The following is a 26,406-nucleotide window of genomic DNA, read 5'->3' as shown; positions in this document are numbered from 1 at the left end:
AGGAGGTAAGTCATAAAAGTAAGCATTTGGATCTAAAGCAAAAATGTTAATGAAAAAAGGGGTGAGTCTATGATAAGAAGTAAAAAAAATGGCCTTGGTCAGTTTATTTATTACCCCCTCCCTCACTTCATTTTTATACAAGGCAGTTTCTTCACTTGTAAATTAGGATAGTTGTCCCATCTTTACCAAATGCTATGTCTGATAATCCGGTGAAATATTTTCAAGGTGTTAATACTAACACAAAAATTGCTAAATAAATCAAGTGTTGTGGCTGATTTTCACCACAGAAAATGAACACCTTGAAAATTTAGGATTGCCAGCTGCTGTCCTCAAGGAAGGCCTAATACCTAATAGTTTCAGGCCCAAGGACTAAGAACTAAATAGATCAACATAATACTATAAATTACTTCAGAACCAGTTTTAAGAAATAATACACTATATCTAATCACAGTGACATAACCCATTAAGAGAAAACAGAATTATCAAGTCCCAGCCTACATAATTTACTATACACTCCTGCTTAGCACAATATGATTTTTTCCCTAGCCTAAAGTCAACATCTACCCACCGTCAGAAAATATTTGACCAACTATCTTGCTGCATTATAACTATTTTTCACTTGCTAAGTTTCAGTATGGAAGAACAGAAGCACACAATAGTACCAATAGCCTTTTGCTAGTGGGTTAACCCGAGAATATAGTCAGTTCTTCATATTGTTCCTTAGATATATTGCCCAGGTGATTTTTTTTTTTTTTAAATCACCACAGCAAACAGCTATAGAGAGATGTTAAATAAATGTAAACACTTTCACTATTTTATGAGTTAGTAAAGACTGCGGTCATGTGGTCCCTGGTTTCACAATAAGATGATGTAGAACAAAAACCATGGAAGGAAAATTCCCACAAGAGTTTAGGAGGAAGAAGGGTCTTTAGAGGCAAGTCCGAAAGAAAATGAGGAAAATATATTAATTTTGTTAAGACTTTTTTATATTAAAAAGTGGCATGAACTTTCTACGTAGAACAAAAATCTTGGGAAGGCAAAATTGGACAAAACCATTAAAACAGAAATATAGTGCTTCAAATGAATCCCATCACCTTGTGATGTCTCTTATAAACAGTCTCTAAACCAACACCAGGTATAAGAACAGTCAATCCTAAAGAATGAGCAGCAGTCCAGGGCCTCCACACTACTTCATGCAGGAAAAACTGTTTCAATTAAGCCAGAAGGACCTGTTTCCTTTGTATTAGCTCCTGCTTAAGCATTACAGTTCCTTTAGCAGGGCGCTCACTCACAAGCACTTAGATGGAGTGCCTCTTTGCATCTAGTGCAACACCCAGTGAATGGCATGAAGGCAAACAAAGCATTGCCTAGCATTCTGCAATGCCGCTGCCCTTGGAGGCTTACAAAACAGTAGTTAAAAGTTCTGGAGTGTGCACCACATTGCCAGCAATGGGATGTGTCACAATAGCAGATGTCAAGAGTTAAGCTAATATTTCTCTCTAAAGTACATCTGAAATAGAAAAATCTTTAATATACACCATTTGTAAACAAAATTGCACTTGATTTTTTTTAAATGATCTGAATCATACTGTAACAGGTTTCTTTCTTGCACACTCTTCTTTTTGTTCTAAATCATTGATAGAACCATGGCTCCTTAACTCAGGATTTTTTTTTGTCTCCAAACTACCTCTGCAAGAAGTCTTGGCTTCTCAGGAAACGGAAAAATAATTAACAATTTCCCCCATCACCTATGTAACTCCCTAAATAAATAAAAATTATAGGAAGTTGCTCCTGGAGATTACATATTATGGCGTTGACGTCATAGTTCTTTAGAAGATGTTAAACTTTTTAGTTTGATAGATTAAACAATTTAAACATTATAGAAGGCTCAGGAACAACACACATAAGTTGCATAAACATCCATGTCTGGGTGTGGGAAGAAAAGGGGCATCAATGTTGTAAATAAAACACTTGTAGATTTTTCTCATCCTATGAACTTGTTTTCAGTAAGATGTTCTCCTTGTTCTGACACCTCTCACCAGCTCCAATGCACAAAGGTCAAGGAAGAGATCAGGTTTCACTGCCTCCTTTAATTCCATGGAGGAGTGTAGAAGATTAACACAGAAGCTGATCTCTTCCCAGATATTGCCCATCTTCAACTGCACATCTTCCCATTTTTTCTTACTCCATTTTGGACCTTTCAAAGTGTGTGATCATTCGTTCCTAAGGAAAAAAGAAAAAGTTTTTTCTAAGCATTTTAAATGGTCTACATTCCAAATATCTTCTACAAAGATGACACACACACATTTCCCACAAGTACTTTTGTTTATGTCCATTAAACAGTTAGATACGGTTCCTAACTGGCGTGCCTGGGTGGCTCAGTTGGTTAAGCATCCAACTCTTAATTTCGGCTCAGGTCATGATCTCAGGGCTGTGAGATCAAGCCCTACTTCAGGCTCCATACTGGGTGTGGAGCCTGCTTAGGATTCTCTCCCCACCCACCCCCCCCTCTCTTGCCACCACACCCCACTTGCACTGTAGGAAAGGAAAGGAAAGGGAAAGGGGAAGGGGGAAGGGAAGGGGGAAGGGAAGGGCGAAGGGAAGGGGGAAGGAAGGAAAGAAAGAAAGAAAGAAACAGAGGGAGAGGGAGAGAGGGAGAGAGAGAGAGAGAGAGAGAGAGAAAGAGAGAAAGAGAAAGAGAGAAAGAAAGAGAGAAAGAGAGAAAGAAAGAAAGAAAAAGAAAGAAAGAAAGAAAGAAAGAAAGAAAGAAAGAAAGAAAGAAAGAAAGAAAGAAAGAAAGAAAAAAGAAAGAAATGGTTCCTAACTATCTGTGAAGATTTTGAAATATAAGATGTCCAGGCCCTACCCAAGATTAACTGAATCAAAATCTCTAGGTTTCTGGACATTAAATCACAGATCAAAAGAAACTATGTATTTGAGTCAAAGAAAATGAATAAATAAATATCTACTTAAGATTAAACTTAAATGAAAATGTGTACCTCCTCTGATTCACGAATTTAACTTGAAGAAAAAGTCAAGGATGTGGACAAAGATTTAGCCAGAAACATTTCTACTGCAAAACTCAAAATTATGACAAAATAGTAGAAAGAATTAAATGTCCAAAGATACAGGACTGCATAAACAAAATTATGGTATATCCTTATAATAAAATATTACATATTCATTAAAATTACATTTGATTAAAAAAAAGCTCTAGAGATCTGTTGTATACAACAACGTGCATATAGTTAACACTTTGCACTTAAGAATAATGAGGATGGTAGATTTTATGTATTTTCAGTTTTTTTTAAAAAGCATGTTAAGGCAGAGCCTGGGTGGCTCAGTAGTTAAGCGTCTGCCTTAGGCTCGGGTCATGATCCCAGGGTCCTGGGATCGAGCCCGCATCGGGCTCCCTGCTCTGCGGGAAGCCTGCTTCTCCCTCTCCCACTCCCCCTGCTTGTGTTCCCTCTCTCGCTGTGTCTCTGTCAAATAAATGAATAAAATCTTAAAAATACCACCCAGACGCCCCAAAAATAAAAAGCATGTTAAGAGGCATCTGGGTGGCTCAGTCTGTTGAGCATCCAAATCTTGGTTTTGGCTTAGGCCATGATCTCTGGGTCATGAGATTGAGCCCCATGTCAGGTTCTGCGCTCAATGGGGAATCTGCTTGAGATTCTCTCTCCCTCTCCCTCAGCCCCTCCCCCGACTCATGCTCTTTCTAAAAATAAATAAATCTAAAAAAATTAAAAAATAAAAAGCAGGTTAAAAATTATGTCTGATTAGAAAATAGTACTTAGGGGTCCCTGGGTGGTTCAGTCGGTTAAGCGTCTGCCTTCGGATCAGGTCATGATCCCAGGGTCCTGGAATTGAGCCCCATGTTGGGCTCCCTGCTCAGTGGGGAGTCTGCTTCTCTCTCTCCCTCTGCCCGTCCCCCCCCCACTCATGCTCACAAGCAAGCTCGTTCTCACTCTCTCAAATAAAATCTTAAAATAGTATTTATAGTATGCCATTTCAATTAAGAAAATTAATGTACTACCATTAAATTTCTTTTCTTATGTAATTTTTTTTACCTTAGAGTTAATATTTTTCATTTTTGTTTTGCTTCATTTGCTAAAAGTACGTATCACAAATTTATACTGAACTCTGACAGAACTGTAAATATATTTTCAAAATGATCAATTACATCAGCTAATCTATCCTTTTCACTTTTTTTCTTAGAACTACTCCTCCTGAAGCTCTCTGGTCTGCTCCATTGTGGACTGGATGCTCTCCAAGACTGTTGCCCAGCTATCACTCTTGGAGTTTCTTACATCATCATCCTGGGAATTTATCCTTACCTCTCTGTTGGACCCTTATTTCCTGGATCCCAAGTCTTTTTCTTTTTAGTTCTCTCATTTTGTAAAGAACACTTTCTACTCCTTTTTTGAGAATGCACACATAGTATTTTATTTCCTGCATGACTAAAAACATCTTTATTTTACCCTCATATCAACAGTTTAGTTGAATATACAATTCTAGGTTGAAAATAATTTTCCTTACAAATCAAAGACATTGTTCTATTATGTTCTAAATTGCAAAGTTGAGGCTGGAGAGTCTGATGCCATTTTGATTCCTGGTCCTTTAAAACTTGTTTCTCTTATAATTCATTTAAGTTCTTATTCAGTTCTTGAAAGGTTTTCACACAGGGAAATATGAACAGATGGGTGAAGTCAATACCACCAAAAATACTATAATAAACCTGTATTGCCATGAATGGCCCAACGGGGTTTTACATACTCAGCCTTCTCTGCCTGAAATATAGCAGTGGCTGGAGAGCTAAAGTCACAGGGAAGCCCCGAGGGCAAACTATTAGCAGACGCCCTCAAGAGGGAGATTTGGGAACTGCAGAATACACCATAGAAAGCAAAGTGTTACAAAGAAAGGTAAGTTTAATTCTGCACGATAGAGTTCTCAGTTATTTCAATGCACAGAACTGCTAAGGAATTTGACATTGTGTGCTACATCACACAGCAGGTCAGTGGGAAATGAACAATCATTTTTTAGCAGCCAATCCAAAACAGTGAGTTAGAATCAGGCAGATGCTTTCAAAGGGTTTTCTAAAATCAAGAAGGTCTAGAATAACCTAATATTCAGAACGAAAGACATGTCCTCCAGTCTGATCATATAACTTAGGAAAAGAAATAGGGGACGTGTATAGAAAGGAAACATTCTTGAATATCTGAGTTCTCATCTTAGTATTTCTATTCTCATCCTTTTTCAACTATACCAACTATAGTTCTTCAGGGCACTACTGAGTCAAATAAAATTCCCCTGAACAAAGGACCTATGATTTCCTATTAAATCATCAGACCCACAGTTTATGCACATGATTTGATTACTAACCTCATCTGAATCCAAAAGGGCTGGAAGTGCTCTGCAGAGAGAAAAACACCAAAATGAACAACATAAAGTCATAAATAGTTCATAAAGGAAAGAATTATGAATACAATTTAAAGCCTTTTTTATAATTATCTAGGATCTGCATCTTATTAATGGCCATTTCAGGGGAATAAAAGCATATACAAAAACAGAAGGTTACTGGAATTGTACAGAAAACAAACATGTTCTGCATTGTGACAGGGCCAATGTTTAATTAAAAACAGTCATGGGAAGGAACTAAAAAATTCCAAAGAATTCTCCCAATGATTTTGGGAAGATGTATTACAGCTAAATCTTTCTAAGCAGAAATGTCATCTGAACAATCCTGATTACTTTTGGTTGTATATCATTTGTAATTTTTATTTAACATCTTTTTAACATTTTTAATATTCTTTAATTTAAATAATTTAATCTATAAGCATTCTCATTATCATATTCTTCAGCTCATTCACTTAAAATAATAAAAGCAAGACTAACTGAAATAGGATTCTCATGGTAATGATTCAAAAACTTACACATCTGTCACAGAAGAAGGAACATTCTCTTCTACCCACTTCAAATCATCTTCCTGCTGGGAACATACAAATACCAGTTGTTACTAAAATGCCCCAAATAATACATGTCAAGTGAGGATATACAGAGGTCTCAAAATTTTAAAATTTAATCTTTTGGGCATTCTGAAGGAGTCTACTCACACAACAAATGGGACTGCTAATAATTTTAAAAACCATATAGTCCAATACGTTAAAAAACTATGTCAGTGAGATATAAAATGATATCTTTAAATGCTTTCTTCTCAGTGGTCTAATACCTAAGAATTTGCCTCATGTAAGTTTTGCTCCTTAAAAGTGAGTTTAATTCTAAAGCCCTTAATGTAGACTGCATGTAACGTTTTAAAACAAAACAAAACAAAAAACTGCTGAATGAAAAAAAATCTTGGGGGTGCCTGGGTGGTCAGTCATTAAGTGTCTGCCTTTGGCTCAGGTCATGATTCCAGGGTCCTGGGATCGAGCCCCACATAGGGCTCCCTGCTCAGCAGGAAGCCTGCTTCTCCCTCTCCCAATCCCCCTGCTTGTGTTCCCTCTCTCACTGGGTCTCTCTCTCTCAAATAAATAAATAAAATCTTCAAAAAAAAAAAAAAAATCTTGATCTTTACTACAAAAAACACCTTAGGTTATTAAAAGGGCTATAACTTGCACTAATGAAAACAATTAAATAGAACCATCAGACTAGGGACGCCTGCCTGGGTGGCTCAGTCAGTTAAGCGTCTGCCTTTGGCTCAGGTCATGATCCCAGGGTCCTGGGATCGAGTCCCACATTGAGTTCCTTGCTCAGCAGGGAGCCTGCTTCTACCTCTGCCTGCCGCTCCCCCTGCTTGTGCTCTCTCTCTCTGACAAATAAATAAAATCTTAAAAAAAAAAAAAGAACCATCAGACTAGTCTGGTACCTTTTCAGGACACAATAGCAAACCATCTAGTTAAAAATTACTAGGTCTTAGAATCACTTGCTGTTTTTAAAAATGTAAATGTAATATATATTAAAAGATCTTTTTATAAAGCAAGCTTAGTTAGAGCACAGATTTAAAAAATCATTAAGGCCTGTACATAATTACTTACCGCTTTGTTTACTTTACTATTTCCATTTGGTTCTTGTTTAGTACTTCTCATTTTCATTCCTTCTGTAAAGGGAAAACAAAGTAGATGGGTTAAGTATATTAATAGACCAGCAATGATTTCAAACATGAATTCACAACATTAAGTTTACTGAAACTGAATTATATAACAATGTTTCTCCATCTTTATGCTAGGAAGTTCAAAGCCAGATTTTCAGCTCCTCTGGTAAGCAAACTGGACATTTAATGTGCAATTATTTACTGAATTTACCACAGCTTTACGTGAAAATTTATACCCTTATTTTTGCTGTCCCCTAATACACCACAGACCAAACTGAGACACAACTGTAAAACGACTGTAAAATAATAAACTATATCCAAGTATCCTGATTTGGATACTCACAAACCGTTATACTTGCTCTACTCTATTTCTAAAAAACAGAAAATAATATTTAAAGCACAAATAAAATTTTAACACTACCAAAGCTTTCTTTTAGCATAGGTTCTTTTTGTTCATCCTCTTCCTCTTCCTCAGACAACGGTGAAAAGGCAAACCTGACCGAACAAAGATAGAACAGAAGGAAAAACCTTAGAAAAGTACAAAAAATGCTCCACTAACTAGATTTTACAGGCCTTACTACTGAAACTGCAATGAGTCATTCATAAAATTATTTCAGTGAAAGCAAAATAATTCTTCCCCTTCAGAGAAGCTCTTGATTGCCTAAACGAGCAAGAGAAGCAGGACAGCATCACACTGATGAGTGCAGGCTCAACCACGTACTACTTATGACTTGAGACAAGTTACTTACTCTCTGTGCCTCAGTTTTCTCATCTGAAAATGGGGATAATGAAACTCTACTCACAGAGGTGTTTTGAAAAAAGTAAACAAATCATTTCAAAAAATGCTTAGAACAATACCTCACACATAGTAAGCATTTATAAGCATATAAAATCACACAGAGGGAAGTAAATACTTATGTAATTTAAAATCTCAGACTTTGAGTTCGTAGTTAAGAGACAGAAGTCCTGACCTTTTATGTACCAGGTAATTTTAAAATCTCAGTTTCCAAGTGGGGAGCTGAGAAGATGAAGGCCTCATCTTAAAACACCTTTCCTTTACAACTTTGAAGAGATTCAGCTGCCAGACAGGTAATTCTTTTACTTATTTTTTTAAATTTTTATTTATTTGAGAGAGAGAAAGAAAGCAGGGGGAGGGGCAGAGGGAGAGAATCTTTCAAGCAGACTCCCCGCTGAGCATGGAGTCCATATATGGGGCTCAATCCCACGACCCTGAGATCACAACCTAAGCCAAAACCGAGAGTCGGGATACTCAACCGAATGAGCCACCCAGGTACCCCCAGATAAGTAATTCTTAGAAAGCTTTAGCTTTGAACTCACTCTGTACTTACTGTTGCCTATTATCTTCATTCTACCTTGTTTTTAAACCTCCCTTTCATGAATTAAAAAAAACAAAACATAACTCTTTAAAAGCTAGGAATAGGGACGCCTGGGTGCCTCAGTTGGTTAAGCATCTGCCTTTGGCTCAGGTCATGATCCCAGGATCCTGGGATGGAGCCCCGCATCAGGCTCCTTGTTCAGCGGGAAGCCTGCTTCGCTCTCTGCCCCTCCCCCTGCTTGTACTCTCTCTCTCAAATAAATAAAATCTTAAAAAAAAAAAAGCTAGGAATAACAGGGAACACACCCATAACCTATTAAAGAATAACTAGCAAAAATTAACAGTAGATGCCAAAGTTAATGATACCTGAGAAGCACTTATTTTAAAGTCAGAATAAGATAAGGAGGCCCACTCTCAATGCCTCAATTCAGTATTATACAGGAGGGCCTAGCTAAGGTAAGAAACAGCAATGAGGCAGCAGTATTATTTGGAAAAGAAGGAATAACATTGTTACTACTTTTGGTAACAATCAATCTACTTGGAAAACCTAGAAATTATCAGAATTAAGAAGACAGAGACACCTGGGTGGCTCATCAGTTGGGCGTCTACCTTCAGCTGGGGTCATGATCCCAGGGTCCTGGGATCGAGTCCCACATCAGACTCCTTGCTCAGCAAGGAACCTGCTTCTCCCTCTGCCTGCTACTCTCCCTGCTTAAGGTTGCACTCTCTTGCTCGCTCTTTCTCTAACAAATAAATAAAATCTTAAAAAAAAAAAAAACTAAGAAGACAATGTAGGAGGGTTGATGGGTATGATAAATATATAAAAATCAATAGCATTCAAAGGCTCCTGGCTGGCTCAGTCCAACAGAGCATGTGACTCTTGATCTCAGGGTCATGAGTTCAAGTCCCACTAGGCATGGAACCTACTTAAAATTAAAAAAAAAAAAAAAATCAATAGCATTCCTACATTTTTGCCAAAGCCACACGTATTATTTGAAAAGGGTGCATCCAGGGACGCCTGGGTGGCTCCATTGGTTAAGCATCTGCCTTCAGCTCAGGTCCTGGGATCGAGTCCCTCATCTGGCTCCTTGCTCAGAGAGGAGCCTGCTTCTCCCTCTGCCTGCCGCTCTCCCTGCTTTGTGCTCTCTCTCCCACTGACAAATAAAATCTTTAAAAAAAAAGGGGGGGGGTACATCCATAAGAGGCATAACATTTTTTAAATACTTCAATAAAAGTTATAAAACATAACTAAAGCACAGGACTAAAATTGGGAGAGCAATACCATATTCAAGGATGGAAAAAATATGTATAATATCTCTACTTAACCTATTAATTCAATTCCAATCAAAACCCAATAAAGGTTTTCCTAGAATTAAACAAACAAGCTAAACATTTCATTAAAGAGCAAAGACGTAATAACAATGGATTTTTTTTTTTTAAAAGAATATTAAGGCGGGAGGGCATATACCAAGACGTAAGAGGAAACTAAGATAAGCATACTACTGATGCAGGATCAGAGGGATAGAAGAAAAACAGAGAACCCACAGTCAAACAATTCTTGATGAATAAAAGTTCAACTGTGAAATTTTGAAAAAAATTATAGAATAACTTTAGACTTCACCTCAAGCCAGGAAAAAGTTTCTTAAACAAGACACAAAATACACATACATGAAGGGAAAAAAAAAAAAAAAAGACAAATTTGACTCCATACTTTCAAGTTTTTCTATGACCAAAAACACCATTAAAATGTCCAAAGATAATCAACAACTAGAAGAAAATACCTGGAATGCTTAGAACAAAATACTGGAATCTAGGTCTGACTGCCTGTAGCCTCCCTGAGGCATTCAGGGGCCATGTTCGTAGTCAGCACTGTGCTTCCCAGATAAGATTCCATCAGCTTGTGATAGATGATGAAACAAATAATTTTCTAAATCTTTTTTTTAAGATTTTATTTATTTGAGAGAGAAAGAGAGAGAGAGAGGACGAGAGCAGGATTGAAGAGGTTCCAGGAGAGTTCACCCAGGATGATTTAGCAGAAGATGATGTCATGTTACTAGCTGCTTGGGAACAGATTTTTATTTGGGTCGGCAAAGATGCCAATGAAGTTGAGAGAACAGAATCTCTGAAGTCTGCCAAAATGTATCTTGAGACAGATCCTTCTGGAAGAGACAAGAGGACGCCAATTGTCATCGTAAAGCAGGGCCATGAGCCGGCCACATTCACAGGCTGGTTCCTGGGCTGGGATTCCAGAAGGTGGTAAACTGGTTTTTGTAGGAAAAAAACAAATATTTTGGAGCCACTGTCCCATTGCTGTTTTGAGGGGAAGAAAGGTTTTTTGGTTTGTTTGGGTTTAGAAAATTAACCGGCCCTATGACTATTTTTTAATGCCTACTATTGGTTTGAAATTCTTTTTAAACTAGAATTTTCTTATGTTAGTATTTTAAAATAACCTGAAGGAAATTTTTGTTATGGACCAATGTTAACTCTGCTGGAAACTGACTTATATCTTTTTATATGACCTTTTAAAAGTGAAAAGCTGCACATAATCTAGGGGAGTTCATCAGAGAATTTTATAATTCAAGAAACTTTAGCCAAACTTGTTCTTTAATATGCCAGAGAAGTAAGCCATAATGCCTTTGAGGTTATTCTCCTTTCCATGTGCTGTGTTCAAAAGAACTGTATATTTGCAGTGAGGTTTATGTTAAGATGGTTTAAAAGTTTGTTGTTATTTTCCTTCTTCAGCCAATGTGACTCTGATACCATTCACTCCTAAGTATCTTTTTCTGAGTAATTTTACCATTTTTGCCTTTTTAAAAGCCTTTGAAATAACAGCTTTTTCATGACAAAATAATTACAGTCTTATCCGGTTGGATGTATGTATTTGACAGTACATATTTAATACCACAAAGGTTATGTATGAAAAAATTCACTAATGCTTTCGTCATTAAAATGCATCTCTTCTGGAAAAAAAAAAATACTGGAATCTAAAATATATAAGGAATTCCTACAAATCAATACAAAAATGATCAACAAGCTGATAAAAAAAAAAATTCAGATATTAAAAACTGATTGACAGGAGAACTAAATGACCAGTAAACACATAAAAGCCATAAAAAGTAATTCAGCCTTAAATGCAACATTTTTAAAATAACAGTGAATATCTCCTCTACCAGATGTGCAAAAATTAAATAATGGGGATATAGGAGGGAAGAGAACTCCTCTTGTACAACTGTTAGTACATATGCAATTTGTTTCAGGTTTTTTTTTAATGCAATCTGACTTTAATACTTTAAAAATTACAAATGTGCATACCCTTCACCCCAACAGTCCCAAGCCTACTCTATTTTTCTTTTTTTTAGCTTTTTTTAAAGAACACAAACATTAAATGTATAATAAAAAGGCTACTTTCATGGGATAAAATGGTATCACTTATTTTCTAAGCCTTTTATTGGTATGTCTGATTATAAAATTAGCTGTTCAGTTATGCTGCCTCATCCTTTTCCTCCTTGGTAATATGGGTGGGTAATATAAGCTCTTAACTGTCTAAACACAAAGGGGAGGGCATGCCAAAGACATGGATGTACACAAAAGAAAGACAGCCAATTCCTAAATAATTGAGATTTGCCAATAGCTGAACAAAGCAAATTCACATATAAATTTTTAATTCCAAAGTCTGTCACATAAATTTTCACTTTACCCTATTGTTATGAAGTGAGCTGGGCTACTGGCTATAAAAATTGTTCTTTCCTTCCTGACACTGGACAGGTGAGACTCTCATTATAAGTATCACTATCTATCTACTTCCCTTCTTTATTCATATACATACATATTATCAGATGTCAGAACTTAAAAATACCTCATATCAGGTGGTTCAATTCCCTCTCATTATATGAAGAGGAAACTAAGGCCCAGGCTAGTGAAAAGAGGCACCATGACAAAACTCACGATGCAAATAGGAGAGCTGGACAGGAACCCATTCACTGAATTCCAGACCCAGTGAATTTTTTTTTTTTTTAATTTTATTTATTTATTTGACAGAGAGAGTGCAAGTAGGCAGAGAGGCAGGCAGAGGGAGAGGGGGAAGCAGACTCTCCACTGAGCAGGGAGCCCAACGTGGGGCTTGATCCCAGGACGCTGGGATCATGACCTGAGCCAAAGGCAGCCACTTAACTGACTGAGCCACCCAGGTGCCCCTCAGTGAATATTCTTTACACTATATGACACAGCCATGACACTGTCACCCATTCAATCACCCCTAACAGATGACATGGCCATTCAATGGTTAGCGATATAAATAAGAAGTGTCCAAGAACCTCTGGTTGTTTGCAGATGGTCGCCAGAGAACCATGATGACGAAGAGGATCATGGAGAACAGCAACCGCCAGATGGCGTCATCTACCCAAAGCTCCCGCCAATCCTACCAAAAGGGGGAGAAGTACATTTTTATACATAATCTTAACTCTTCACAAAGTCCTTGGCATAGAACAAGAATCAATTATTTATTCCTTCAACTTACATTTACTAGGAGCCTGCTATGTGCTAGGCACTGTGCTAAGTGCTAGGAATAAAAAATAAATGAACACTGTTTCTTCCCTGGTAGTGTTTATTGTTGCTAAAGAAAAGGCACAACTGAATGGAGCACTTTATTAATGCTTCATTATAGCTCTGAGAATCTTTAGGGAAGGATTTTTATACAGGGTAAGAGAAAGTAACATGTTGTTACTTTTTATAGTTTTCATTTTTGTTATTTATTTTTAACAGCTTAGCTCTAGCTTCCAAAGAAATGCTACTGGGCAGTCTCTGTGCTCCTATCTTAAGTACATGGCTTCTGCTCAGATTAGCATTATTCATACATAACGTTTAGGACTCTGGACTTCTTGTTAATAATTTTTAGTTAAGGCAAGACTGGGTTATGAAAAACTGTGATATCCTTTATAATGTTCTCCCCAATACTGGGATATATAGTCAGTCCTTTCTCTCCCATTGTCTGCCAAAAAACCCACAAAACAAACCTACCATACCAAGCTCTGTGATAATACAGAATACTTAGGAGGAGGAAAGCATTTCTAACCCTCAGAGTGGAGCTAGCCCTAATTTCTTAAAAGGTGTGAACCTTACCACTGTCATTAACATCACTGTGTATGTATAAAACAGTACACTATTCATAAATGCATGTGCTTATAACTCACCGACTGACAAGTCACTATCCTGAACTTCATGGTTGTCCAGATGATAAACACAATAGATGCTAACAGGAAATGAAAAACCTGGTCAGAGTATGAATGTTAGTTTATATCCCCAATTATTTATCTGATTCTCATCAAGTGGAATCCCACACATCCCTAACTCCCAATATATCACAATCATTCTCTCTCATTTATTTTAACACGTTTATTCAACACAAATTTACTTAACTGCTATAAGCAAGGCACACAATGCGTACTCTTGCCAACCCTTTCTGTACTTAAAGAATAGTTTTATTTATCATCTGGCTACTTTGGCAACCCTCAGAGGTGGAAAAGAAGGTATTAGAAACATGTCTTTTTCCAGCATTATCAATAATATGATTGTTTTCCCTTTCTTCATCTTTAGTAACTAAACGTTAATATTTCTTTGCCTGGTCAGATGGAAAAAAAGGTTCTTTCTGTAAGACAAACAGAATTATTGGTCCCAATCATAGGCCAGACCTCCCTAATCCTGGTACACAAGCCAAAAGGCAGGCAAATTAGCCTATGTGGGCTATAGTCTACCCTAATGTATATGCATAACGTATATGTTATGCATGTTTAATGACATATGTAAAGGCAATATAATAGCAACATACACTGATCCAAAATCTATATAAAATTCTGTATTTATTTCAATAAAACCAAATAAGCAAATATTAATGTCTTCTAAAAGAAATCTGAATGCTATATGACACTAATGCTAACTTGCCTCAAAAAAAAAAGTCTCAGAATGGAGATAGGAAAGGGATATACCAAGAGTTAAAATTACATGTAATCAATTTCCAGCTATTAAAATAAGTGGTTGTCAAACTTTTTTGAACCAAAGACCCCTTCAAGAACTTGACAAAAGTGAAAGACCCCTTCCCTAAGTGAAACGCACAAAACTTTCTATGTAATTTTAGAAAGCCCATCTCTGGCCTCTCAGGTTAAGAATCTTTGTTCTAAAGGAAATGCATTTAAACAGCAGGAAGCAAGTCCCCGACTTACCTGCCACTGCCAAGATAAGCGTGTTGGTAAAATGTCGGTACAAAGAGAGTTTTACAATGTTCCTCCGAAGTTTTAACAGCTTCATTGTTTGAGTCAAGCTAATAAATATGTGTTTGCAGGTCAAGGAAATCAACATTCAGTAAAAACAGTAAGCTAGTAAATTAATCCTTACATTTCTTTACGGATCTGGGGTCATACTGACAGAGCCATGGACGCCAGGCCTTACAGCTCTCACTCTCAACTTTACAAACACTCCAGGCCCACCATGATTAGTAAGAAAGTCTTCATTTTCAATGACACTTAAAGAGAGGACAGAACCAGGATAAAATGAGAATACAAAAGACAAGAAAAAAGAAGAGAGGAAAAATATAAAGGAGAAATAAAGATAGGAAACTTTCTAGAGAAACAAAGAAAAAGAAGCAAATGGAAGAAAATGAAATAAAAATGAGTAAGAGGCAAAACAACAGGAGTTAGCATCATCTCCTTTCTTCTTGTAAGGCAGTGGCTCTGTTCTCACTGTCCTAGCTAATCCAGTCTAGAGTCTTACATTCATGCCTACAACCTCCCAGAGTTCTACACTCAGTCCCTTTGTGCCATGCTAAGGAGGAACCTGCCATCACTGAGCTATCCTGAATTAAAAGGACCAGACAATTACAATTGCCTGAGAATCCCAGGCAGTTAGGCTCTAAAAGCAACAACTCTCTACTTTCAAGTCATTATCTCAAGTATAAACTGCTGCACAAAGATAGGGGAGATCTAATGACTACTATAGGCAATTATCTGCTATCTTATGTTCAACTTTCAGAATGAGGGGCAGATATGAAAGCAAGTGAGCTGGAGCTCATTCATGCCCTTTAACAGAGCCCTCACTGCTACCTAATTATTGGGTCATCTTCTTGTATGGTCCAGTCTCTCTCCCTACTCCTCTCAATATGCATAGTAGAGATTCACAAAGATAGTGACCTAGAAAAGCTTTGGCCATTTGGATGCAGGACATTTCAATTTCAAACATTTTTGATACACGAAAATCCCCTCAAATTCACAAAATTACTATTTTATTTACACTCAGCCTTTTATAATAGTCACAGTTCATCAGGACAATAATACTGAACAATTGTACATAGGACCAAATAACACAAAAACCAAAATAAATTTTTAAAAATCTCCAAAAGATAAAAGTCCAAAAACCTGAATCCTTCATCCAACAGGCCAAGTCCCTAAATAAGCAAATGTTTACTCTTGAAAAGCAGGAAGAAAAGATTATTCAAATAGAAACTTGTTTGTTAGCTGCTGGTTGACTTTTCCTGTAAATGAAGTAAGATTTATTTCAAAGAGTAAAGTCTTCAAATAATCCCAAGTCGCTTTTGAATGAGGGTATAAAACACTTATCCTGTAAGGGTTAAAATCTGCTCAATCTACTTAGAATTTTTCAAACAACCTCAAATAGTATAGTTCCTGAAACCATATTTTAAGAATCAAAATATTTACATAATTTTAAAAGCATTTAAGAACTGCCGAAGCTGAAAGCAACAGTAGGACCACAGCAGCCAGTGATTCTAACACTAAGTGAGGTACACAAATAAATCCAAAATCAAAGTGAAATACTCATTTAAAAAAAGGCCAGAAGCTTTTATCTTATTCTCAGTCTGCAGTCACCAACTCTTGATGAAATTTTTAAAATTAAAAACAAAATAACTGCTTACCTGAGCCCCCAGGTTGTTAGACTGAAAATACCCTATTCCCCAAAGTAAGGAGTAATCAACGAAACTGGCAAAAACCATTTGCAGAAAGATCAATGGAAACCCAACTCCAAGGAGAAAATGGACCGCCATCAAACAAGCCAATGAGAAGGATATCCACCAGCACAGGGCAGTGTCTAGGAAAGCCAAGGGGATAAAGGCCAAGGAAGCAAGATCAGTCTGGGCCTGCAGACAAAGAAAAAGAGGTGGTGAAAAAGAGATGTCTAGAGAGCACAGAGAAGAAACCAGCTAATGACTCTGCATTTACATAATCATCTATAATGATTCTGCATTCGAACTGAAAGAAAGTAAGGAATAATACTTTGTACCTACATCATTCTTCCCTTCTGACAATCGATCACACAGAATACACAGCTATAAGCATTTCATACAAACTATTGATCACAATCTCAACACAATAAAACATGCTGCTAACTCATACAAGGCAACCACCACAGAGCTCCTAGCATGGCAAGTAAGGTCGTCCATGTTAAGAAGTGACCACACTGAAAAGTCGTGGTGTTACAAGCCCCCATCCCATCCTATCATCTCCCATCATTGTGATTTTGGCTACAAGTCTAATAAGAACCTTCTCATATTTCAAAGTACTGCAGCATTAATACACAATTTTAATTTCCAGAATTGTAATACAATATAATTCTACAAATAAGAGCACACCCCAAAATAAAATGTAAGGCAAATATCTGTCCCAAAAACTATGCTGCTTGTTTCACGAGTTCATATATATAAGGTGCTATTTATATAACCGTGATTACCCAAACACCAGGGCACTATTGAAAGGATATCCATAAAATAATACAGGCATCAATTGCTGAGAGGGCCAGGTTTACAAACAGAGCCAAGGGATAAGAAAAATACTACAGCAGCAGAAAGAAAATGAAATTGACAGAGGGTTAAAGTTGCTAAAAGTTGAAGGAAATCACATAGAGGACAGTGTGATCTGAAAAACAAATATGTATCCATAAAATGTTTTATTTAAGGGGCAATTTTTTACAAAACTTATTGAGCTCAGTAAGTCAAGTTTACAGCATTTACCACCTTGAATCTAATGGGTGATTACTGAGAGTGATTTTTAAATAAGTAACTACTGGAATGACCAGTTCTTCACATTAATCCAGCTTTAAGATAAATTGCTTTATCATTTTTATTTAGTGCTTTGGTTTCCCTCCCTGACAAAGGGCATGATTTTATAATTTCTCAAGAATGATGTGAAACAATTAGCTGCATTTTAGAAAAGCCTTTGAAACCCAAGTGCTGGTTAAGCAAAGAGTACTCTCACTTTAAAACAAAAAATAGAGGGCGCCTGGGTGGCGCAGTCGGTTGAGCATCTGACACTTGGTTTTGGCTCAGGTCCTAATCTCAGGGTTGTGAGATGGAGCCCCATATCAGGCTCCAAGCTCAGCGGAGTCTGCATGGGATTCTCTCTCCCTCTCCCTCTGCCCCTCCCCAACAAGCGTGCACGCATGCACTCTCTCTCAAATAAACAAATAAATCTTGAAAAAAGCAGATTATTGAGCAAGATTACAATCTTTGCCACTTAATACAAGAATGAGAGCCCACTTTCTGGGAGGAGGAAATGAGTAAGTAGCAATTTGGGGACAGGTGGGAAAGCATTCATTCCTGGTCACACATTGAACTTATAAAGTTCTAACAGATTAAAAAGAAAATTTGAATTGTACATACATTTTGAAAATCAGAGTTAAAGGTGATTTAGAAGAAAAAGTAAAGAAGCCCACAGACATTTCCAATTCACCCTCTCAAGACAAAAACAATGTATCTGAACTGACCATATACAACACTTAGATTAAGCAGTACTGACCCCAGTAACTCTGAGGACCCCTTCCATGCCAGAGAACAAAAGATAGAGGGCTCCTGCTACCACAACTTTGTGAAGAGTGACTCCAAGGCGAGGCCTAAACAGGAAGCAAAGAAAGAGTTGAGTACCAATGTCACAAACTCCAAAATAAGTAATAGCAACTCACGTTAATTAAAATACAGGCCAACAACTTAACAGAGGTAAGTCAGACATACTTGATCCACATGAGAAAAAAAAAACTCAAAAGAACATATGGTCTTAAACCAAGCTAATACTAGAACTTTAGATCTGGTCCCTAGTTACTATATTAAAAAAAAAACAAAAAACTCTTTAATAGAGAATTCTGAAACATTCAATGGTATAATGAACCCCTCTATACCCATCATCCAGTTCCAATAATCACTAAGCTATAGCCAACTGTGCCTCATGCAAACCCCATCCACTTCCTATCCTCCCATATTATCTTCAAGCAAATCCTAGATAGCATACCTTTTATTTGTATATATTTCAGCCTATGTTTTTAACCAATAAGGACTTTTTAAAAACATAACCACAATACCATTATCAAATCTAGAAGTTTTAACAAATATAAGCAAATACCCTATTGCAACTCATTAGATAAACTGTACATTTGTAAGCTCAGAATCCAACAAAATATGAAGTCTTTCAAGCACCTTCTGCTTGAAGAAAGTCTTGAATCCTTGACATTCAAAATGCCATTCAATCAGAATCTGCATTTTAACAAGATCTCCAGGTGATTCATTAGTGCACTATAAGTTTGAGATGCACTGCCATAAATCATGTCTACTTACGTCTAAGTAATATTTGTTCTTATATTTTTTGTCATATGCTAGCAAAGCTCCATATGGGCAAGGATTTTTCTCCCCACTGGTTACCTTAGAAACCTAGGCCACGCCCTGGCATATAGGAGGCATTCAAATATTTGTTAAATGAATTAAACAATTTAAAAAATGAAACCCACCCCATTCCCCTAATCCCACTGAAAACAAAACTCCTTTAAATGAATAAATTAAAAAAATTAAAACCCATTTCTTTAATACCACTTAAAGCAAGACTCCTTGAAATAATTGTCTATACCTGGCTAGTTCCAATTCCTCTGCTTCTATTCTTTCTTGAAATCACTCGAGTCAAGCTTTTATCCTAGCACTTCATCAACACCATCTTATTAAGGTCACTTATATCTTCCATGTAGTTCAACCCAATAGTCATCATTTAACCCTCTGGACACAATCACTCCCTCCGTGAAACAGTCTTTGGGTTTACCTCTCACCACAACAGTCCTTCTCAAATTCCTCTAATTCTGTTTCATCTCAATGAATTCTAAATAACTGAAAATGTTCAAGGGCTCCATCCCTTGACCTCTTGTCTATATACACTTACTTCCCCAGTGATTGCATCCCACTCTCACGGCTTTAAGTAAACAGCTATATTCTGATGACTCCCAAATTCATATCTCTATCCTACTCTCTCCCCTTTATTGCCCCATTTGGTTATCTAACTGAACTCCTAATCTTGCCTCTACTCCAAACTTACTCCACCTAAGATGCTCCTGAACTTATAAATTCCATCCTTTCGGGGCGCCTGGGTGGCTCAGCCGTTAAGCGTCTGCCTTCGGCTCAGGTCATGATCCCAGAGTCCTGGGATCGAGCCCCGCATCGTGCTCCCTGCTTGGCGGGAAGCCTGCTTCTCCCTCTCCCACTCCCCCTGCTTGTGTTCCCTCTCTCGCTGTGTCTCTCTCTGTCAAATAAATAAATAAAACCTTTAAAATACATATATATATAAATTCCATCCTTTCATTGGTCAGACCAAAACAGTTGGCATCATCTTTGATTCCTCTTCTCGTTCACATCACACAGTTGATCCACCAGAAAATCCCATTGACTCTACCTTCAAAATATATACAGAATCTGACCACATCTTAGCATCTCTTCCTCTAGGTATACGTATAGTTCCCGCACCACCTTGAGATCTCTGCTTAAATGTCACTAAGTGAAGACTTCCTTGGCCACCCTATTTGTAACTGCAAGCTTCACTTCTTGCCTAGCACTCTCTACACCGTTCCCCTGCTTTATCTGCTCCATAGCACTTATCACTGACATATTAGATATTTATTTACTTCTATCTTTGTCCCCTCCCTCCACAAATGTAAACTCCAAGTCTTTTGTTTACTTGCTGTATACCCAGCGCCTAGAACAATGTCTATTATGTAGAAGGCACTCAATAATATTTTTTGAATAATAATTTTCAAGGGTGCCTGGGTGGCTCAGTCGTTAAGCGTCTGCCTTCGGCTCAGGTCATGATCTCAGGGTCCTGGGATCGAGCCCCGCATGGGGCTCCCCGCTCAGCGGGAAGCCTGCTTCTCCCTCTCCCATTCCCCCTGCTTGTGTTCCTTCTCTCGCTGTGTCTCTGTCACATAAATAATTAAATCTTAAAAAAAAAAAAAATAATAATAATAATAATTTTCAGACTTTCAGAGTAACACTCTCATAAAAAATGTGATTTCAAAAACATTTGGGAAGATTAAAAGTAACTAAGTTCACTCTAAAAGTTTGATGTTTTAATGTCATTCACTACATTGCAGACTTTGCTGCATACGCTCGAGTTCTCAGAAGTGAATGAAATAAAACACTTAACATTTTCTAGCTTTTGCAAATCTACAAAATTTTAGATACCTGTCTTACTGCAGAACTATTTCTTATATCAATTCTTTCAGAATTACAATGGGATCCTGCAATACTCTTTCAATTTAATCAGTGTTTTAATATGTCCTTTCCATATAAAAAGTTAATACTTACTTAACTATGCCATATCCCAGGCTGACTATGATGACCAGGGTTCGAGCCAGTGAGCGTTTAACTGCTGAAAGCAGCTCTGCAAGGATCAGGGCACCTTGAACTATGAAAAAGAAGAAAGAGGGAAAGAGTGCTATAATCTAGGTTTGGGAAAAGGCGTGACTCCAGAACCAGAATGTGGATCTAGATAACTAATGCTCTTCAGAATAACCATTGGAATTAGTCCTGTTCAAAGAAAAATACCTCTCCTGCAATTCTTGTAAGTACAGAAGCTGATTTCACTTACCTTGCTCATGTGAATAGCAATCTGGGTGCACTCAAATCACCTTCCCTCCCCAACCCCACTTCACTAAAACCTCAACAGAATACCTCACCTACATGGACAGTTTATAACACCTACGGAACTTTTCCCCCATTTTTAAAAACTGGGGAATACACATTGAAAAAAATATATATACACTGAAAAGCACAAAACACAAACACATGCAGTTTTCAAATTATTTTCACATCTACTATTTTCAAGCCTTTTCAAAGATAGGGAAAGCTCTAATCAGTAATCTTACAACAATAACCATTAACAATTAAATGGTCTGAGGAGAGAGAGCCAAAGCTAATCACAAAAAACTTCAGTACAATATAATTTCTGTCATTACCTGTTTACTTTAGTGAACCATAAGCACCCTCCTATTTTCTTGGTATTACTATATTTTACCAATTCTTAGAGGCACTTCTCCCTCATATTTTAAAATCTCTGAAATCATAGTAGGTCTTATCATCAATGACATCTTACTATTAAGTTGGTAGTATTTATTTCCCTCCTTAGGGGTATAATATAATAATGGTGCCTTAAAAATCAATGGCAATTGAGATTCAATGATGGTGATAATCTTACCCAAAATGGCCACTACTGTTGTAACTTGTGTGGATGTATTTCAGTACAATCACTCTTAAATCACTGAACCCGTAAGTTATGAGATTAAAAACAAAAGTTACAATCATAGTGATTATGCTTAGCTTATTATTACTTAATAATAATTAAGTAACTGAAAAGTTAAACCCACTTAATGACTGCTGACCTGAGGAAAACTCACGTCTTACCTGCCGATCATTCACAGACGGGGAAACATTTTTTGGTTACATACCTGATTCTCCTTTGTATCGGATGTTCTGAAATTCTGCATAGAAGACAGCTTTCTCAAGCATTCCCAGGAAGATGACAGCACCAATCCAAAACTGAATTCTTAGGAGATCTCTCCAATAGCAGGCAGACCACGCCAGCCACAGAACACCAAACAGGACATATACAATACACATCACCATGAAAAACTGTCATCCAAATGGGTAAGAAATAAAAAGGAGGATTAGGGCCAAGAGCCAATTTAGAATTAATACATAGTCTTAAACTATATTAAAAAATACGTATTCTACCTCCTACTTTAAGAATAATTATTTTATTTCTTTGAAGTTCAATACTACCACAAAAAAATTATCTCCTCTTGCACAGAGAGAAACTACCTAAGGACCTATCATTAAGAGTAACTGTTCTTCTGCATTAAAAGTGCCTTTTCATTACATAAATGAAGAGAACACTAAAGAGGAAAAAGACATGGCAGGGTTAGGATACATCTGAAGGCAATGAAACACAATGTGGGAAAACTATGAAAGGCAAAAGAAGAAAGAAATGAACAAAGGAAATCTGAAAACAGAGTAAGACTATTCCCATGGACACAGACATACACACGACCTAGGTGTCATCATTTAGTTACTTTAAATGCGATCAGAAACTACAGGGTGGTAAGAAGTGCCCCACTCTGGATTCTAGAAAGAATGTGTGATCTGAAATTATCTTTGAGGTACTTTCCAATTCTGAAATTCCTCAAGTCATCAACCTCTTCATTCTACAGATGAGATGAGGTACAGAGTGATTCACTGACACTCTCAAGGTCATATTTTAGTAAGAAGTACGAAACTACAAAGCAGTCTTTTCTGAACTGTTCAGGAACAATTCTTTAAAGAAAAATATTGCCACGAAACATGGACAATCTTTCAAGCTAAACTCATGTAATGTTAAGGTTAAGAATATAAGTCCACTTACAATCATCAAGGGATATTCTTCAAGCGTGAGGTATTCATAAGGACCCTTCACTTCAACAGTCACTGTCAAAACACAGTCCTCAGAATTAATGTAAAGGATGCAGAAATTAAACAAAAACATTGCATAAAATTCGTCTGATGAAATTAATGAAAAGTCCATCGGGTTATTTACTTTTAACCATTTCAATTCTGGTGATTAATACATTTATAGAGCACTCTGAAATTCCTGAGGTGTTCTCATGGTTCATGCTGTGTCCTGCACAGGCCTCCCTGCCTCTGCTCCCAGTTCCCAGACACACATCCTGTAAAGACTAGATTGAAGGTATTTCCTCCACAAACCCCAACTGGAACCACAGCCCAGCTCCTCTAAATTCCAAACACATTTCATACATACTTTTTCTTACAACACATCATTAATGTGCTTTGAAAAATAAAGGATTTCATTCCTTCATTTTGCTATCCTCTTTGTCTTCTATCTATCCCTACCTATATTTTCCTATTTATTACTTTATTTACCTACTTCAATTTTATGTGACTTTGCTACATTAATGTATCATTTGCAGAAAATACTTTTTTTTTAAGATTTTTATTTATTTGACAGAGAGAGAGAGAGAGAGCAAAAACAAGCAGGGGGAGTGGGAGAGGGAGAAGCAGGCTCCCCACTGAGCAGGGAGCCCGACGTGGGGCTAGATCCCAGGACCACTGGATCATGACCTGAGCCGAAGGTAGCCGCTTAACTGACTGAGCCACCCAGGCACCCCTCCTTTTCAGAAAATACTTAGTAACAACAAAGTGGTTTATTTTTACAAAGTATTTAATAACAAGAATCTGAAAGACAGATTTGCCTTACTGAAGCAAAACTATGACTTTTAAAATTGTAATTGATAAAGCTATTTTAGGTCTGATTTGATACTTATGTGAGAAGTGTTAGTCTGTGAAGACAGACTAATAATTGCCTATTCTACAAAAATTTCCTAGTTTTTACCAAGCAAAAAAGACATGCCATTATTAAAAGTAAACCAACAACAACAACAAAAAAGTAAACCAGGTCCAACATTCGTATGAACAAAAGGAGCACCCCATAATAGCAATCATAAAAACTTTAAGCACACTGGTTATTAAACCTATACCTTCTTAATTTAATAAAACAGCAAATCAAATAATTAGTGAATATTTATATATCCTTTGCTTATTCTACGTCAGGGGTCAGCAAAATACAGCACATGGGCAAATTTGGTCGCCCACTTTTTATAAATAAAGTTTCATTGGAAAACAGCCACATCCATTCACTTACATATTATCTATGGTTGCATTCACACAACAATGGCAGAGTTGGGTAGGTGTAGTAGAGACAACATTTATTATCTGGCTCTTTAAGAAAATTTGGCTAACCCTTGCTCTATGTTAACATATAAAATACATTTACTAAGCACTTACTATGTGACACACACTACAGAAAACAGAGGAGATAAAAAGATGAATAAGATGTCTTCCACCATCTAGTGGATTACCTGCTAGAAGGGAGAGAAAGTAGGAAAGCAAGACAGAGAACTGCCCCTCTGAGCCAGACCTAGAAGGATAAGTGTGTATTTCCCAGAACAAAGTAAAAAGCCATCTGGGCAGAAGAAATAACATGAACAAAGACAGGTCTGAAAATGCATGATATATATTTAAAGAACATGTAGTCTGAGACTGCACCTAGTAGCAAAAGGTAAACTGGGACAAGCTGCAGAGTTTTATAAGCCTTGCTGTACAAGGTGGACATTTTACAGGCAATGGGGAGACATCAAGGTCTTAATGAAGGCAAAAAAGATGATAAAACTGTTCCAGAGAATTCTAGGAATTTCACATGGCATAGTTAAGTCCATGCTTTAAAGTACCTTCTTCTTGGGGCACCTGGGTGGCTCAGTCGGTTAAGCATCTGCCTTTGGCTCAGGTTATGATCCCTGGATCCTGGGATCGAGTCCTGCATTGGGGTCCCTGCTCAGCGGAGAGTCTGCTTCTGCCTCTCCCCTCCACCGCCCCCAACTCGTGCTTTCTCTCTCGTGCTTGCTCTAATAAATAAATAAAATCTTTTAAAAATAAATAAATAAAAATAAAGTACCTTCTTCTTAGCTCCAAACAACAGATGGATAAAACAAAACAAAATAAGGACATAAGCTCAAAAACAAGATAAATACCTCCAAATATCAAAACTGAACAAAAGCTCAGAACAGTTTAAGAGGCTGAAGCTATGGTCATGTTTGACTCTGGGCCTGAAAAGCAAGCTATGGTAGTTGGGAGTGCATTTCCTATGGGATCACCAAAACTAGCAGGATTCTAAGGAAAAGGAGGAGCAGAGCCAGATTTGATGCATGAAGAGGCTGAAGTGGAATGGAATAGGGCTTCTTTTCCATCCTTTTCAAAGAAAGAAGGTTGAAAGTAAATGTTGGCAACTACTGCGTTAGACTATTACTCTTTAGAAAGCTATGGGCCTAGAAATACAGGATACATATACATCTTGGGTCCAGAAACTGTGCAGGGCCACCTGCTGGTTTACCTAGAACTGCTATATCCCATAGAACTATAGAGCATAAAACCCATTTCTGGATTGGGAATTAAAAGCATTCAATGCAACAATCTATAAAAAAATTTTTTTTAAATTAAGTCAAAAGAAATAATGAAATAGAAAAGAAAGATACAGTTGGGAAAACTAACAAAAGCTGGTTCACTGGGATAAAAATAGAGCAAAATACAATTCTACAAAGATTTTTTTAAGAAGTTAAAAGGGAAGATAAAAGCAATATTAAGAATGAAAAAAGCTGCAGATACAGATTTTTTGGTAAAGAAGTACTATTCATAACTTTATGCCAATAAAATCTGAAATCTTGAATGACAGGACAGTTTCTCAAAAACAAAAAAAACATCGACTCAAGTAAAAACAGAATAACTAAAAAAACTTATTACTATTAAAGAAAATTAATCAATCATTAAAACCTATGTAAGGGAGGGAAAAAAAGAACATCAGGCCAAAACACTATCGTAAGTTCTACAAAACATTCAAAAAATGGGTAATCCTACCCATACAAAAACTACTCCACAGAATTTTATAAATAGGGGACATTCTCCAATTCATTGAGTAAGACCAGCATAACCTGGATGCCAAAACCCATAGATGACAGTATGAGAAAAGAAAATTATAGGCCAATCTTAGTATGAACAAAACTTCCAAATAAAATCCTATAAAACAGAAGTCAGCTATGTATATATGTATATGAGTGTGTGTTTGTGTATCAAGACCAA

At 37.0% G+C, this 26,406-nt stretch overlaps 1 protein-coding gene across 4 annotated transcripts in view; it reads right to left on the bottom strand.

Moving 5' to 3' along the window:
• Positions 1 to 968: 968 nt before the first annotated feature.
• Positions 969 to 26,406, bottom strand: part of TMEM87A (transmembrane protein 87A) — a 44,728-nt gene continuing 19,290 nt past the window's right edge. The window contains exons 8-20 of one of the 4 annotated variants that reach the window (XM_036084633.2): positions 23,126 to 23,187; positions 22,173 to 22,356; positions 21,034 to 21,133; positions 18,221 to 18,314; positions 17,187 to 17,258; positions 14,642 to 14,750; positions 13,616 to 13,674; positions 12,740 to 12,843; positions 7,512 to 7,585; positions 7,035 to 7,096; positions 5,934 to 5,989; positions 5,383 to 5,413; positions 969 to 2,223 (exon numbers count right to left, since the gene is read on the bottom strand). In XM_036084633.2, coding sequence (XP_035940526.1) covers positions 2,182 to 2,223; positions 5,383 to 5,413; positions 5,934 to 5,989; positions 7,035 to 7,096; positions 7,512 to 7,585; positions 12,740 to 12,843; positions 13,616 to 13,674; positions 14,642 to 14,750; positions 17,187 to 17,258; positions 18,221 to 18,314; positions 21,034 to 21,133; positions 22,173 to 22,356; positions 23,126 to 23,187 — 1,049 coding nt within the window. In that variant the 3' untranslated portion in view covers positions 969 to 2,181. Of the gene's footprint in view, positions 2,224 to 5,382; positions 5,414 to 5,933; positions 5,990 to 7,034; positions 7,097 to 7,511; positions 7,586 to 12,739; positions 12,844 to 13,615; positions 13,675 to 14,641; positions 14,751 to 16,497; positions 16,567 to 17,186; positions 17,259 to 18,220; positions 18,315 to 21,033; positions 21,134 to 22,172; positions 22,357 to 23,125; positions 23,188 to 26,406 lie in introns of all 4 variants that reach the window. The other 3 variants (XM_036084635.2, XM_036084634.2, XM_036084637.2) reach the window with 3 other exon arrangements.

Source organism: Halichoerus grypus, chromosome 8 (assembly GCF_964656455.1).
Source record: "Halichoerus grypus chromosome 8, mHalGry1.hap1.1, whole genome shotgun sequence".
NCBI classification, from domain to species: Eukaryota; Metazoa; Chordata; class Mammalia; order Carnivora; family Phocidae; genus Halichoerus; species Halichoerus grypus.
Note: the sequence above shows the minus strand (reverse complement) of the source record. Positions and strands in the feature narration are given on the sequence as shown.